Source organism: Orcinus orca, chromosome 6, assembly GCF_937001465.1.
Source record: "Orcinus orca chromosome 6, mOrcOrc1.1, whole genome shotgun sequence".
NCBI lineage: Eukaryota > Metazoa > Chordata > Mammalia > Artiodactyla > Delphinidae > Orcinus > Orcinus orca.
In genome coordinates, this window is record NC_064564.1 from 115,548,376 (window position 1) to 115,561,784 (window position 13,409).

The 13,409-nt window shown below is 46.1% G+C and overlaps 1 protein-coding gene and 1 non-coding gene across 11 annotated transcripts in view; both read left to right on the forward strand.

The window, feature by feature from the left end:
• The window catches only part of NUP214 (nucleoporin 214), a 126,183-nt gene that overhangs the window by 65,241 nt on the left and 47,533 nt on the right, over window positions 1-13,409 (forward strand). For 9 of the 10 annotated variants that reach the window (XM_049711405.1, XM_033426936.2, XM_049711404.1 and 6 more), the window contains 4 exons: window positions 797-887; window positions 3,369-3,430; window positions 5,960-7,801; window positions 9,821-9,891. In XM_049711405.1, coding sequence (XP_049567362.1) covers window positions 797-887; window positions 3,369-3,430; window positions 5,960-7,801; window positions 9,821-9,891 — 2,066 coding nt within the window. The remainder of the gene's footprint in view (window positions 1-796; window positions 888-3,368; window positions 3,431-5,959; window positions 7,802-9,820; window positions 9,892-13,409) is intronic. The other variant, XM_049711406.1, reaches the window with a different exon arrangement.
• On the forward strand, window positions 11,764-11,898 carry LOC117201122 (small nucleolar RNA SNORA48). Its single transcript, XR_004483078.1, has one exon. It is a non-coding gene; the product is annotated as a small nucleolar RNA SNORA48 (small nucleolar RNA).

Consider the following 13,409-nt stretch of genomic DNA (forward strand, 5'->3'; position numbering starts at 1 on the left):
GCAGGCTCAGTGGCCATGGCTCACGGGCCCAGCCGCTCCGCGGCATGTGGGATCTTCCCGGACTGGGGCACAAACCCGTGTCCCCTGCATCGGCAGGCGGACTCTCAACCACTGCGCCACCAGGGAATCCCTGATTTGGGCTTTTTAAATGTAATTCCCCCATTCCCGTCCTCCTTTTAAAAGTAGAGCGATAGGGGAAAGATTGTAGGTAATACCCCAGACTATTAATAAGTAGTTACAGTATATTGAATGTGGGAAGGATGATGGATTGCACTTTTAACTCTCTATACTTCTCTATATTACAGCAATCATATGTTACCTCTGTAATTAAAAAAAAAAGAACTATTATTTAAATACAAAAAGTCTATGGAAAATACAGAAATGCAGAGAGAAAGCAAATAGCCATGAAGTCACTACTCAGAGATATTAAGTTATCCTATTTCTCTTTGGAATTTTGTTTTTCCTTTGGTATATATTACTTTTCGGTAATTGTAAAAGCTACTTTTAAAGCCTTAAATTTGAACTGCACTCCAGCTATTTTGACCTCTTTCCTGCAAAGGGGCAAGCGTGGCATGTCCTGGTTTGGAATTGACAGTGACTGAGCCAGAGAGCAAGTTCAGAGACCTTGAGGCAGCATGACTTAGGCAGCGCTGCGGCCACCGACTTGTCATAGAAAGTGCGTGACCTGGGGCTGCGCTCTACACGGCACCACGCATTCGCTGCCACAGAGAATTAAACTAAAATGGTGATTCTAACTGGTTTTTTGTAACGTTCTTATTTTTTTCCATAATTTCAGGACCAGTGGCAACCAAGATAGAGACAGCTGTGACGTCTACCCCGTCTGTTGTTGGGCAGTTCAGCAAGTCTTTCTCATTTTCTCCGTCAGGGTCAGTAGTGAACTAAATTTTGTGACATCACCAGCAACCTTACAGATAGCTGTCCCAAATCCTACAGTCAGTAGGTATACTTACATGAAGCCAGAGTTCTTATCACTGCAGTGATGCGTTTGGTAATAGTGACAGTAGTTTAGTGTCCTGATGTAAATCTGTTTCCCCTTTTGATTCCGGTTTATACATGTGTCATTACATACTGGCTTATTTGTTCTGTTTTCTAGGATACGCTCCATTTTCTTTGGATAGTGAGTCTGGTTGATCAGGTTTATCACACTGAGGTGTCCTTCTGACACCGTTGGGGGCTGGGTGAGAAGCTTGGATTGGCTTTGCTGCCTTGAGAGGTCACGTCATATGCAACTTCTGAGAGAGCAAGACAGTAGCCATTTGAAAATTTGGGTTTTATATAGATGTGGGGACATACATTTCTGTTTCATTTTTTAAAAGTAATGATGGCTATACTTGTCAAGTTGAGTCATCTTTAAAAACAAAAGGGTCTTCTAACCCTCATTCCAAAGGGAGCTTTTATTAACCTTGGAAGGAGAGTGCCTTTTCTCTGTGCTATAAGCACTCATCTTGAAACCTGTGAGAGTCGCCAAAGCGTCCTTCCCCTTCAGGGGTGGAGTTAGGCTCTGTGTGGCTGAGATAAAAACCCATCCAAAGATTGTTTTTACTGTGAAGAGTTGCATGTTCAGTTCCATTAGAAAAGCCTCTTAAGCTCTTTCAGGTCATGCTTTTGTAACTGGAATCATATTGACCACAATCTCTTTTTTCCTGACGTGAATTTGTTTCTTGAGCATCCTTCAACCTAACCCCTTAAAAGAAAGGAGGTGGTTAGAATAGAATTTGAGGGGAGGAAATTATATATATTTTACTGTCAATCGTTATGTTTTCTACTTCCCAAAGGTAGTTTGGAGCAAATTTTAAAGAGTAGGTCAGTGCCAGGGGTTACTGCATCTTTTTTTTTCCTTAATAAATTTATTTATTTTATTTATTTAATTTTGGCTGCGTTGGGTCTTCATTGCTACGCGCGGGCTTTCTCTAGTTGCGGCGAGCAGGGGCTAATCTTTGTTGCGGTGCGCGGGCTTCTCACAGCGGTGGCTTCTCTAATTGCGGAGCACGGGCTCTAGGCACGCGGTCTTCAGTAGTTGTGGCTCACGGGCTCAGTAGTAGTGGCTCACGGCTCTAGAGCACAGGCTGCAGGCTCAGTAGTTGTGGCGCATGGGCTTAGTTGCTCCGCGGCATGTGGGATCTTCCCGGACCAGGGCTCGAACCCAAGTCACCTGAATTGGCAGGCAGATTCTTAACCACTGCACCACCAGGGAAGCCCTGGAGTTACTGCATCTTTTAATCTTTACTTCTGTGAACGGATAGTCTTCTTGCCATTTTTAAAATAACCTGAAAAGGTTTGGGTCATTGGGTCAGTGGCTTACCTCTATTAGATAAAATTTCTTCACCAAGTTTGAGAAAAAGAAAGAGAATTGTTTTCTTTTTTGATGTGATGAAATGTTTAACACATCCTCTTAGGTGGTCTTGGTCCATTTGACGAAGCCAATGATGGGTTAAAAAGAAAACTCTAAGTCCAGTCCTTACCATTTCTTACCATATTTGGTATGCTTGGTCCCTTACATTTTAAAGCTGTAGAGTTTTAAATTTGCTGTTTGAACTTTTCTCACAGTGAATAGTCTGTTCTGGCTCAGCTCGTGCTGCGTTTTCTTCTTTGGCCATGGTGTCTTCATTCATGGTGTAAAGAAAATGTACAGAAAGAGACGACGTGATGACAAGAGTCAGAAAAGCTTTTGAGGGCCGTTTCCTGGTGGTCTAGTGGTTAGGATTCGGCGCTTTCACTGCCAACGGCCCGGCTTCAGTCCCTGGTTGGGGAACTGAGATCCCGCAAGCCGCGAGGTGTGGCCAAAATTTTAAAAAAAGAAAAGAAAAGCTTTTGAACCAAATTTCCCAGCCCAGAACTAAGCATTCTGTCAGAACGGCAGAGACAGTGGCTCCTGTTCCGTGCTGTCCGTCACCTCCCTGTGGCGTGCACTGTCCTGACGCGCTCTTTGGTCTCGGTCTGGGTCATAGAGGTCCTCCAGCCTGTCTCGTCTTCCTCACTAGGTGGGCCATCTGCTCTGGCCACTCTCCCCACAGAAACATTCCCAGTGCATTTCTCCTACTCCTTTGCTTTCCTTGGAATAGGTCCCCACCCCAGCCTCCCCCGTGGAAAGCCCAGCTGTTCCTCCAAGGTCTTCTCACCTGCTTCTCCCTTCTTACCTCACCCACAAATTGTCTCTCCCCGCTTAGAGAGCTTGCGATGGCTCTGCTGCTTCAGAGATAACGTGCTTTCACTTTGTTGACGTTTATCTTCTAGATTGTAAGTCCCTCGAGAACAGTTTGTGTGAATGAATTATAAAATGTACTTTAAAAGGGCAATGTTGTGCCTTGGGTTTGTTCATTTTTAGCTTCTTTTCTTCCCCTCCCTAGGACTGGCTTTAATTTTGGGATAGTCACACCAACACCGTCTTCTAATTTCACGGCCACACAAGGTACAGTCTCTGCATGGCATAGCATTACTTTTGTGTTTCCCCCTAAACAAGTGCAGGTTTTGGGGGTCAGATGTGTTGACATTTTGCTTGCTGCTGCGTCTTGCCTAAAGTATCTGCAATTAACCTGGTGTTGATATTATGCATTAAAAATAGGCTAGATTTACAAAACTAGGGAAGGACTTCTACTCTTCATAATTAAGTACAAGGAAAGGATTTGCTTCTAGAAAAGCAAGGCTGTGCTTTAAATGTGAATGTTTACATGTGAATTATTTTTTTCCATCTTTTTCCTATGTCATTTAAAATTGTATCAATTCATAGGATGAGATAGACTTAGTACTATAGATATCAAAGACTGAACTCATCTTTTTTCCTTGATAACCTAGCAGAAAACACACTGGTCTCATGCATGTTGTTACAGATCTACCAACCAGCATGTTTTTAATGTTTAAAAGAATTTGAAGACCTATAAGGAAACCAGATGTACTTTTTAAGTGTCTTCCAGTTCTCAGTTTAAGTAATTAAGCTTACTTTTCTTTTATTTTAAAAAGAAAGCTTTTATTATAAAAGTGATTGTTATATTTTATTATAAAAGTGATGTGTTCTAGAATCACACATTGTACCTTAACCATTGCCATTCGGTTATATTTCCTTCTGGGGTTTTTGCTTCCACTCTTATTTCATTTAATACAATCTCTTGTGAGTTTTCCAGTATTATTGAAAATCTTGTGTAAATGTCATTTTTGATGGCCACATAATTTCTGTCTTGTGGATATGCCGTAATTTATTTAACTATTCACCTTTTGGACATTTAGGCTCTTTCCAGATTTTCCCTATGATAAATAAGACAATGACCATTTTTCATCTCTTCATTCAACACATATTTTTATGAGTGCTTTCTGTGTGTCAACCCAAGTGGTAGAAGTTTTTTTTAGTAAAAAAGGGATCTCCTAAAACCTCCTGGAGGGAGATTAGGGAGCTGAAAGCATAGCAGACTTCCTAAACCTGAGCTGTGTGTGGCACTGAAAGGGTTGTTGATCTCATTCCTTTCTCTCTGGAGCAGTGATTCTTAAACTGTTCTGCCCACTTAGATGTGGCTGAATACCCTTGAGGCCTGCCCTCTCCCCAGTCTCACTTTCTAGAAGAAAAACAACTCAATGATATAAAAAGATTGGAGAGGAACAGAATAATTTCAAAAATCCTAAATGAAATAAATCAGTACTAAAACACAATAGTAATTCCATAAACATTTTCACTAATACAAGAATAGACAACGATCCAGAATCATAAACAGCTCAGTACAACACCAGTGATACAAAGAGGGGTTTCTGGAAATTACCTGTATACAGTAGGGGCTTTGCAGTGTTCTCAGGAGTTTGTGATAGACAGACTTTTTTTTTTTTTTTTTTTTTGCGGTATGCGGGCCTCTCACTGCTGTGGCCTCTCCCGTTGCGGAGCACAGGCTCCGGACCGCGCAGGCTCAGCGGCCATGGCTCACAGGCCTAGCCGCTCCGCGGCATGTGGGATCTTCCCGGACCAGGGCACGAACCCGTGTCCCCTGCATCGGCAGGCGGACTCTCAACCACTGCACCACCAGGGAAGCCCCTAGACAGACTTTTTTAAAGAGCATGGAGTTAGAAACATCAACCAGCACTTTCGATAGACCAATTTCAGTTTGTAAGTATCAAATTAGTCTTTATTGATCAGTTTTTTGACCAGGCCTTGTGAATGCTTTACCTGTATTTCATTTAATCTTCATAACAACTCTGTGAGGTACGTACTGTTATTAGCTCTCTCTTCCAAATGGAGAAATTGAAGCCCAGAGAAGTCAATTAACTTTTCCAGAGTTGCACAGCCAGCAAGTGGCAGAGCCCCCAGCCTCAGAGCCCACGTATGTCCTTGACCATCTGGCCACACTGCTGCCATGAAAGCACTTAGTGAGGAGAGCACTAGGAAGTAGCCCTTAATTATAGGTAAAAATGATTGCCTGTGGATTGACACTCTATCTGTCCATAAAACCAAAGGAGGAATTCCCTGGTGATCCAGTGGTTAGGACTCCGTGCTCTCACTGTCAAGGGCCTGGATTCAATCCCTGGTTGGGGAACTAAGATCCCACAAGCCGCATGGTGCGGCCAAAAAAAAAAAAAAGGATCAATTCCTGGTCTCTCAGGAGGTCCATATGCTAGTACTGTTGCCAGGAATGTTATTGCGGCGCACACACGGGGGAAATGTGGGAAGATGCCTTTTCTTTCTCTTTTGGGCCACTAGGTTAATTTCATGTACTCTAAATAGAGATGTATTTGTTATTATTTAATGGTCATAAAGAGAACATTCGTTCATCCCACCTCAGTGAGATGACTCAGAGCTAACGTTCCTGCGGAGAAGCATTTGTTCTGTCTGCTGCTGTCAGAACAAGCTGTCCCTGACAGTATCAAGGGAGGAGAGAGGCTTTGGCTTAGAAAAGTCAGTGAGACTGTGATAGGTCATATTTTGTGAAATCCAGTCCGTTTCCTAATTTATTTTTCTTGCTAGTGGCAGCACCCCCCGGCAAAGAGTCAAACCCGCTGGACACATTCTCCTTTGGCGGGACAGGCAAACCTTTTTACGAGGCCATTCCTGAAAGCTCCCCTCCCTCGGGAATGACGACGTCAAGTAGCACGGGAGCTGCTGGTCCCTCTCCTGGGGAGTCTGCTCCATCCAGCGGCAGGCCTGTGGCACCTTCTGGAATTGCTCTTTCCACCCCCTCTGGCAAGGTGGAAGCTCCGCCGTCCAAGTTGGGAGAGCTTCTGTTTCCAAGTTCTCTGGCTGGAGAGACTCTAGGAAGTTTTTCAGGACTGCGGGTTGGCCAAGCAGATGATTCTACAAAGGCAGCCAGTAAGGCTTCATCCCCAGGCGGGACTGGTGCTAGTGCACAGCCCACCAAGACTTCGGCCGTCCCCTCCGGGTTTAGTTTCACCGGCCCCGTGGTGCTGGGGAAGCCCGTGGAGCCTCCCGTGACCTCCTCTGTGGCTGCCACCACAGTGACCCTGGCGGCTGCGGCCGGCCCCAGCCCCGGCAGTTCCTCAACTGGCGTCTTTGGCAGCCTGCCGCTCACCAGTGCGGGACCCTCCAGCGTAATCAGTTTTGCGGGGCTATCGCTAAGCGGTAGCAAGACCAGTTTTCCGTTCGGAGGCCAGCAGACAAGTAGTACAGCGCCGTCCTCTGCCGCTGCCGCTGCCACACCCCTTCCTACATCCCTCCCCGCCTTGTCGTTTGGCAGCCTCCTGAGTTCAGCATCTGCTCCCACCGTGCCCACGTCCTCCGCTAAAAGCACGGAAGCAGCCACATCATCGGCTCTGCCTGAGAAGCCAGGTGGTAGTGAGGCCTTGGTGTCAACAGCCTCCCTCCTAGGGCAGCAGCCATCCGCCCAGCTTCCCCAAGCTCCTTCTCAAACATCTGACTCTGTGAAGAAGGAGCCCGCTCTCGCCCAGCCTGCGGCCAGCAGCCCTGGTACAGCGGCGCCCAGTGCCACCGTCCTAGCGCCGTCCGCGGAGGCCGCGCCGTCCGCGGAGGCCACTCCGGCAGCCACCGGGGCCCCGGACGCCAAGACCGAACCGCCGTCCCCTGCCCCCACCCCGGCAGCGCCTGGGCAGATTGCCGTCGCAGCACCTGCCGTCCCAGGTGCCGGCCCCGTGGCCCCAGAAACATCCAGGCCTCCCGCCACCTCCAGCGCTGTTTCCGGTGATGCTCCAGGCCCAGCCACGGAGCCCGCAGTGTTTGGGGCGGTCACTTCGGGCTCGCCTGTCTTTACTCAGCCACCGGCCGCCAGCTCTAGCTCGGCTTTCAGCCAGCTCACCGGCCACACAGCCACCGCCCCCTCGGCGACCCCCATGTTTGGGCAGGTGGCCGCCAGCACTGCCCCGAGCCTGTTCGGACAGCAGGCGGGCGGCATCGCCAGCACGGCGGCTACCGCGCCGCAGGTCAGCGGCTCGGGGTTCGGCAGCCCAGCGTTTGGCACCTCCGCCCCGACGGTCTTTGGACAGACGAGCTTCGGGCAGGCCCCGGCCTTCGGGCAGCCGACCAGCAGCCCCGCGAGCGGCTTTTCCTTCAGTCAGCCCGGCTTCAGCTCCGTGCCGGCTTTTGGTCAGTCCGCGTCCCCCACCCCCGCGTCCACCAGCGGGAACGTGTTCGGTGCATCTTCAAGCGCCAGTAGCTCCAGCTCCTTCTCATTTGGACAGTCTTCTGCCAACACTGGAGGGGGACTCTTTGGCCAGAGCAGCCCTCCTGCTTTTGGCCAGGGCCCTGGCTTTGGGCAGGGAAGCTCTGTGTTCGGTGGCGCCTCAGCCACCACCACGACAGCGCCATCCTCTGGGTTTAGCTTTTGTCAAGCTTCAGGTAAGAATTTATGGAAGATTTTTACTTTGTTGTCCTCTGTATTATTTGAAACATTTGCAGCAAATCTGCATTAGTTTGGTGATTAAAAGAAAGGAAAGGAAAACAGAAGAGGCTCTGAAAAGTCCAGAAGGGAGCCTGGCCACTGGCAGTCTCGGGCATTTCTTTGGTCTAATCACTGCAGCTCCAGTTGTGCTTCTCAGCAAGTTCTCCACTCTCCTAGCCACCGGAGTGCCAGTTTCATGGGGGGAGAAAAACAGATGTAAAGTCATGGCAAATAACAAATGACTCATAAGTATGAAATTTTACATTTGCAAGGTCATTATGTCCAAACCTGTCAGGCCTCGAGGTGACTGATCTAATGTCATTTAGTGCCAGTACTGGAGCCAGGACTAGACTCCAGAGCTCCTCATCCTAGTCCTCTGCGCTGCCGGTATTTCATATTTCCACTGACACCACCTTGCTTTCTAGAAGGGCAAATAGTGACATTTGAGAAGTTGGATTATTTTTCTATTTTCAGTGTAATTCTTTTTTTTTTTGCGGTACGTGGGCCTCTCACTGTTGTGGCCTCTCCCGTAGCGGCCTCTCCTTTTGCGGAGCACAGGCTCCGGACGCACAGGCTCAGCGGCCATGGCTCACAGGCCCAGCCGCTTCGCAGCATGTGGGATCCTCCTGGACCGGGGCACAAACCCGTGTCCCCTGCATCGGCAGGCGGACTCTCAACCACTGCACCACCAGGGAAGCCCCAGTGTAATTCTTTTAAAAAAACAAATCTTTAAATTTTACTATTTTTGAAAGTAAAATGTAATCCTCACTATTGCATGTCCAATCTTAGCAGCTGCTTTTGCTCCTAAAACCAGTAGACAGGACAACTCAAATATCTTTTCTAATTTTCCTTTCTCCATGGTTATCTTATGAAAGGCATTTCTTCAGCCATCAGGCTCAGGGGATGGGGGGCGGAATCAAAGATTAATGATTTGGTGGACAGGATTACAAGTAACTGCGCGTTCATTCCTTTGGTGAAAATTTATTGGAAACTGGTTCATAACTTATTAGAAAGGAAGTCATTTCCTTCCTGCCTTCAACAAATGTTTGTGAAGCTCCCACTATGTTCCACTACAAGAACACAGTGGTGCACGACAGTTTGGGGATCCACCTGATGCCCTGTGAAGAGGCTGCTTGGCCTGTTTGAGTGACGGGAGGAGATGTGATAAGTTGGTCTAGAGAACGGGCAGGGAAGAGGCCTTGTGGGTCTTAAAAGAGACTAGGATAGTTAACGCTGTCGCTAGTCATCTTTTTGTTCTGCAGTCAAAACTTGAGAATCCTCGTTCACAAGTATAATCAAAACTATTTCAGTACAACTGAGAACCTCTGAAAAACCCTTCTTTCCTGCAGGAGCTAGGTGGAAAGATAACCTGAGCGGCCTCGTCCAGCGCTGGTTGAGGAACTGAGCCTTGCCTGAGCTCCCCTGCCTAGACCAGTAGCAGAAATGAGCGTGGAACTCTTGTCCTCCAGCTCCTCATCTGGGGCTCTTTTGTTATAAAATATAGTTCTTCCTGATTCTCCCAGGCCCTGTTAACTCAGCACCTCAACCACGTTATGCCACCTAGAAGAAAGATAAACTACCCTGAAAGAATCTGGTATTTGAGATTAGAGGTAACCAGGAAGTAGGAGTATTCATGGTTTTAAGTCAGACACTGGAAGCACTTCTTGGCAGCTCTAAGTCTAGGGGAGCTATGCTGAGAGACCTCACCCACCTGGGGTTTGGTAGGAGACAAGGATTCAGTCCTTGGGACTTTTTTTTACTATTATAAAATTCTAGCAATGAAAAAAAGGGTTTCTTTAAATTATTTACTCATAATTTTCTCCATTTCCTAGGTAGGAAAACAGATTTTCTTCATGAGTTGATTTATTGTGAGGCACTTTAGCACACCTAAATGCCATTTAAAAAGTAAAAAACAAAACTTTGATATTATAGAAGGTTCATCCAAATTAAACTTTGGTTTTCTTTTTATTTTACAGGTTTTGGGTCTAGTAATACTGGTTCTTTGTTTGGTCAAGCAGCCAGTACTGGTGGAACAGTCTTTGGCCAGGTAAATATGGATGTTTGCCTCTATTCACGTCAACATGTATCAAACCCATTTGCGTCGTTCCTATAGGATACAATCAGTCATGTTCCCGTAGGATGTAACCGGTCCTGTAGGATGTAACCAGCCCCAACAAACAGCCCTGTTGTTCTCAAGCTCTGCCTTCTGTAGCTCCCTTGGGGATGCAGAAGTCTCAGCCTCTGATTTGAGAGAATCACTACAGTTTTGATCCTTGTGTGAAAGTCCTCTCGGGAAGCACTTTAAAGCACATTGCCTGATTTCCATCAATCTTCTGCCTGTTGTTAGGCCAGGGATTGGCAAACTATGGCCCATGGGTTAAATCTGCTCCTTGGCCTTTTTTTTTTTTTTTTTTAAGGCCATTGAGCTAAAAGTTTTTATTTGTTGAAGTCGTTGTTTAAACAAGATGAAGAAGGATATGCAACAGAAACTGTATGTGGCCCCTGTGCGAAGCAGTATATAGTCCAGGGACCTTTCGGTGACCTGAGCCGTTTCACTTTGTCTAGCTAGTGGTTATCTATGTGCTGGGTGTGGTTTTAAGTGCTGTACACGCACTGAGTCCTGGAATCGTTAGTACTTGTATAAGGTAACGCTGTTATTATCCCCATTTGACAGATGAGGACACGGAGGGCCCAGAGGGGTTAAATTTACTGTTGTAAAAGCTAGCTGCTGCGTTTAGATCACAGTAACTTCATAAGGTACTCTGATATATTGGAAACGATTGAGACTTTCTAAAGGTGGGGTTGGTACTTGTCCAGTAGTTAAGAAAGTGGTAGCCATATTATGTTTCTTCCAAGTCTTCAGTAGGAGATTTTCTCTATCACCTTTTTCCTTAGAAGATGGGCCCTGCCCTAGTCAGTGATCCTTGACCGAGAAACAGAACTTCTGGTTTTCAAGTTCCCCACTGAAAACAGCTAAAAATGGCTACATAAAACGTACAAACCAGTTTCAAAAGCACTTATAAACTAATAAGGTATTTAACCAAACCAGATTAAAGGGAAAATGGGAACCTGTAGAAGTGAGTGGAGCACAGAAGCCAGTTCTGCCCTGAGAGCATGTACTAATCTGAGAGCACCTGAATTGCCTACGTTAACAACACCAAAAGGGCAAAGGGGCAGACATCATCCGCCAAGACGTGTACAAAGTGGGAGGGCTAAAAGAGACCCTCCCCACGATAAGCTGTGATTCCAGATTCACCGGTCTCGGCCTGAGAATGTGGCCTTGACCCGATCCGAGGATGGCGGTGTCTCCAGATGTCTGGCAGAAGAGCACAGGCCACTCTGAAGAAAAGTAACTGTAGGCCTCAGATAATTTTTAAGGACACTGATTCCCACACGTAAATTCATCACAACAGGAAACAAGGAACTATGATCAAGAGCCAGAATAAACATGAGACACACATTTCCAAAGACTTCCTAGACTATAAAACAGCTGTGTTTTACGTGCCGTAAAGACATAAAAGACAAACTTGAAAATACCAGGTACGGGAAGATCCCACATGCGGCGGAGTAACTAAGCCTGTGTGCCACAACTACTGAGCCCGCGCGCCTAGAGCTTGTGCTTCACAACAAGAGAAGCTACCGCAACGAGAAGCCCGTGCACCTCAACGAAGAGTAGCCCCCGCTCACCACAGCTAGAAAAAGCCCCCGCGCGCAGCAACGAAGACCCAACGCAGCCAAAGAAAAAAAAAGTTGAACATCATAAACAGTTATATGTCAAAATTCATTGAGCTCTGTACATAGAAAACTTAATAGAAAACACAACAGAAAGAAAAAGGACAAGAGACGTCATAAAAAAGGGTAGTGTTGGTTACACAGCATTGTGGAATGTACTCAATGCCACTTAAAATCCTTAAAATGTTGCCCCTGACCTGGGTCGAGTGGCACCTAGTTGCTGGTGCCTGTCTCATATCAGCCGGGGACAAAGCAACTCCTTGTTTATCCCAGCTTGGCTTTTGGTTTGTGCCCATGCCTGGTTCATGCCCCAGACGCATGGGGGAAAAAAGCTTAAAATGGTAAGTTTCATGTATATTTTAGCACAATTGAGAAAAAGAGAGAAATAAGAAAACATTTTTTAAAAAGGATAGCCAGAGGACCGTAAACATATTCAACTTAAGTAGTAACACAAAGTAAAACCACTAAGAGATGCACACCTGTAACGCAGCAGAAATTTAAAAGTCCAACAATACCAAATGTCAGCAGATATGCAGAGCCACAGAAACTCACGTACACTCTTAGCTGGGGCGTAGGTTGGCACACCACCTTGGAAGATAGTCTGGTGTGATCTAGTAAAGCCCTGTGGTTCCACTCCTAGTTTGTTCTTTAGAGAAACTGATGCACCTGTGCGCCAGGGTACACTGTTACAATAACAGGACTAGAAGCAACCCAGACAGCTATGGCCATTCCACTGGGCAGATGAACTTATATTACTCTGTAGTAGAACGTTACTACATTGTGGAAATGAACAAATTAGAGCTACATGCGTGACTTTCACAGGCATAAATTTTTTCTCTCTCTCGCAGGCATAATTTGAGCAAAGAGATTTAAAGCTCACTGTCATAAACTCCATATTGGTTACTGCCCTGCACCTCATGTTCTTCCTTCACAGAAATTATATTTGCAATTGGAGGGGCTAGAAATTCAAATGAGTTTTTTTTCTATCATGGCAGGGGCTTTATCTGTTATATTTGTTGCTGTATCCCCAGTGCTTAGGACTGTGGCTAGCACAGGATAAGCATTGTAAAAATGAATGAATTTTCAGGTAGTAGGGGTATTCTCAGAAAAATCTAAGGATACAGGTAGATTCTGGCCAGGATATAGAAGAACTTCATTTTCATCATAATACCAAGAAAAATCCAGATGGTGTGAAAATCACACTAATTCTGTGGATATTAGAATTATCTAGTGCTGTGTAACAAATTACCCCAAAACTCAGTAGCATTCTCCAGTGGTTGGCTTGGCTGTTAGTTCCAACCTTAACTGGAACTCTTGGCTACAACATCTACATGTGGCTTCTCTGTATGGCCTGGGCTTCCTTGCATCATGGTGGCTGGATTCCACGGAAGAATATTCCAAGAAAGAGAGGGAGCCAGGCAGAAGCTGTCCTCAGAAGTCACAGAGCATCATGTATACTGCATCTTCTTGTTCAAGGCAGTCACAAAGCCCCACCCAGGTTCAAGGAGAGGGGAATAGACTTCACTTCTTGCTCTAGAAGAGCATTTAGGTCTAGAAATACTACTGTGACCATCTTTGGAAAATATAATCTGTCACAATGGGACCATGAAAACATGGCAGAAAGCCTTGTTGAGTTGATTTCCAGACAGGGGAGTTAATCGTAGGTGAGCTTGATAGTACAGCAGCTTTTGGGGGCAAATGTCAGGTCTGGGTTTAGGAAGTGGAAGAGAGGCCTTGCCGAAGGAAATTTACTGGCTGGAGAAGCCAGAGGAAGCTATTGGCAACAATGAGGGCAAACAAATGACCAATAAACACACGAAAAGATAATCAGTA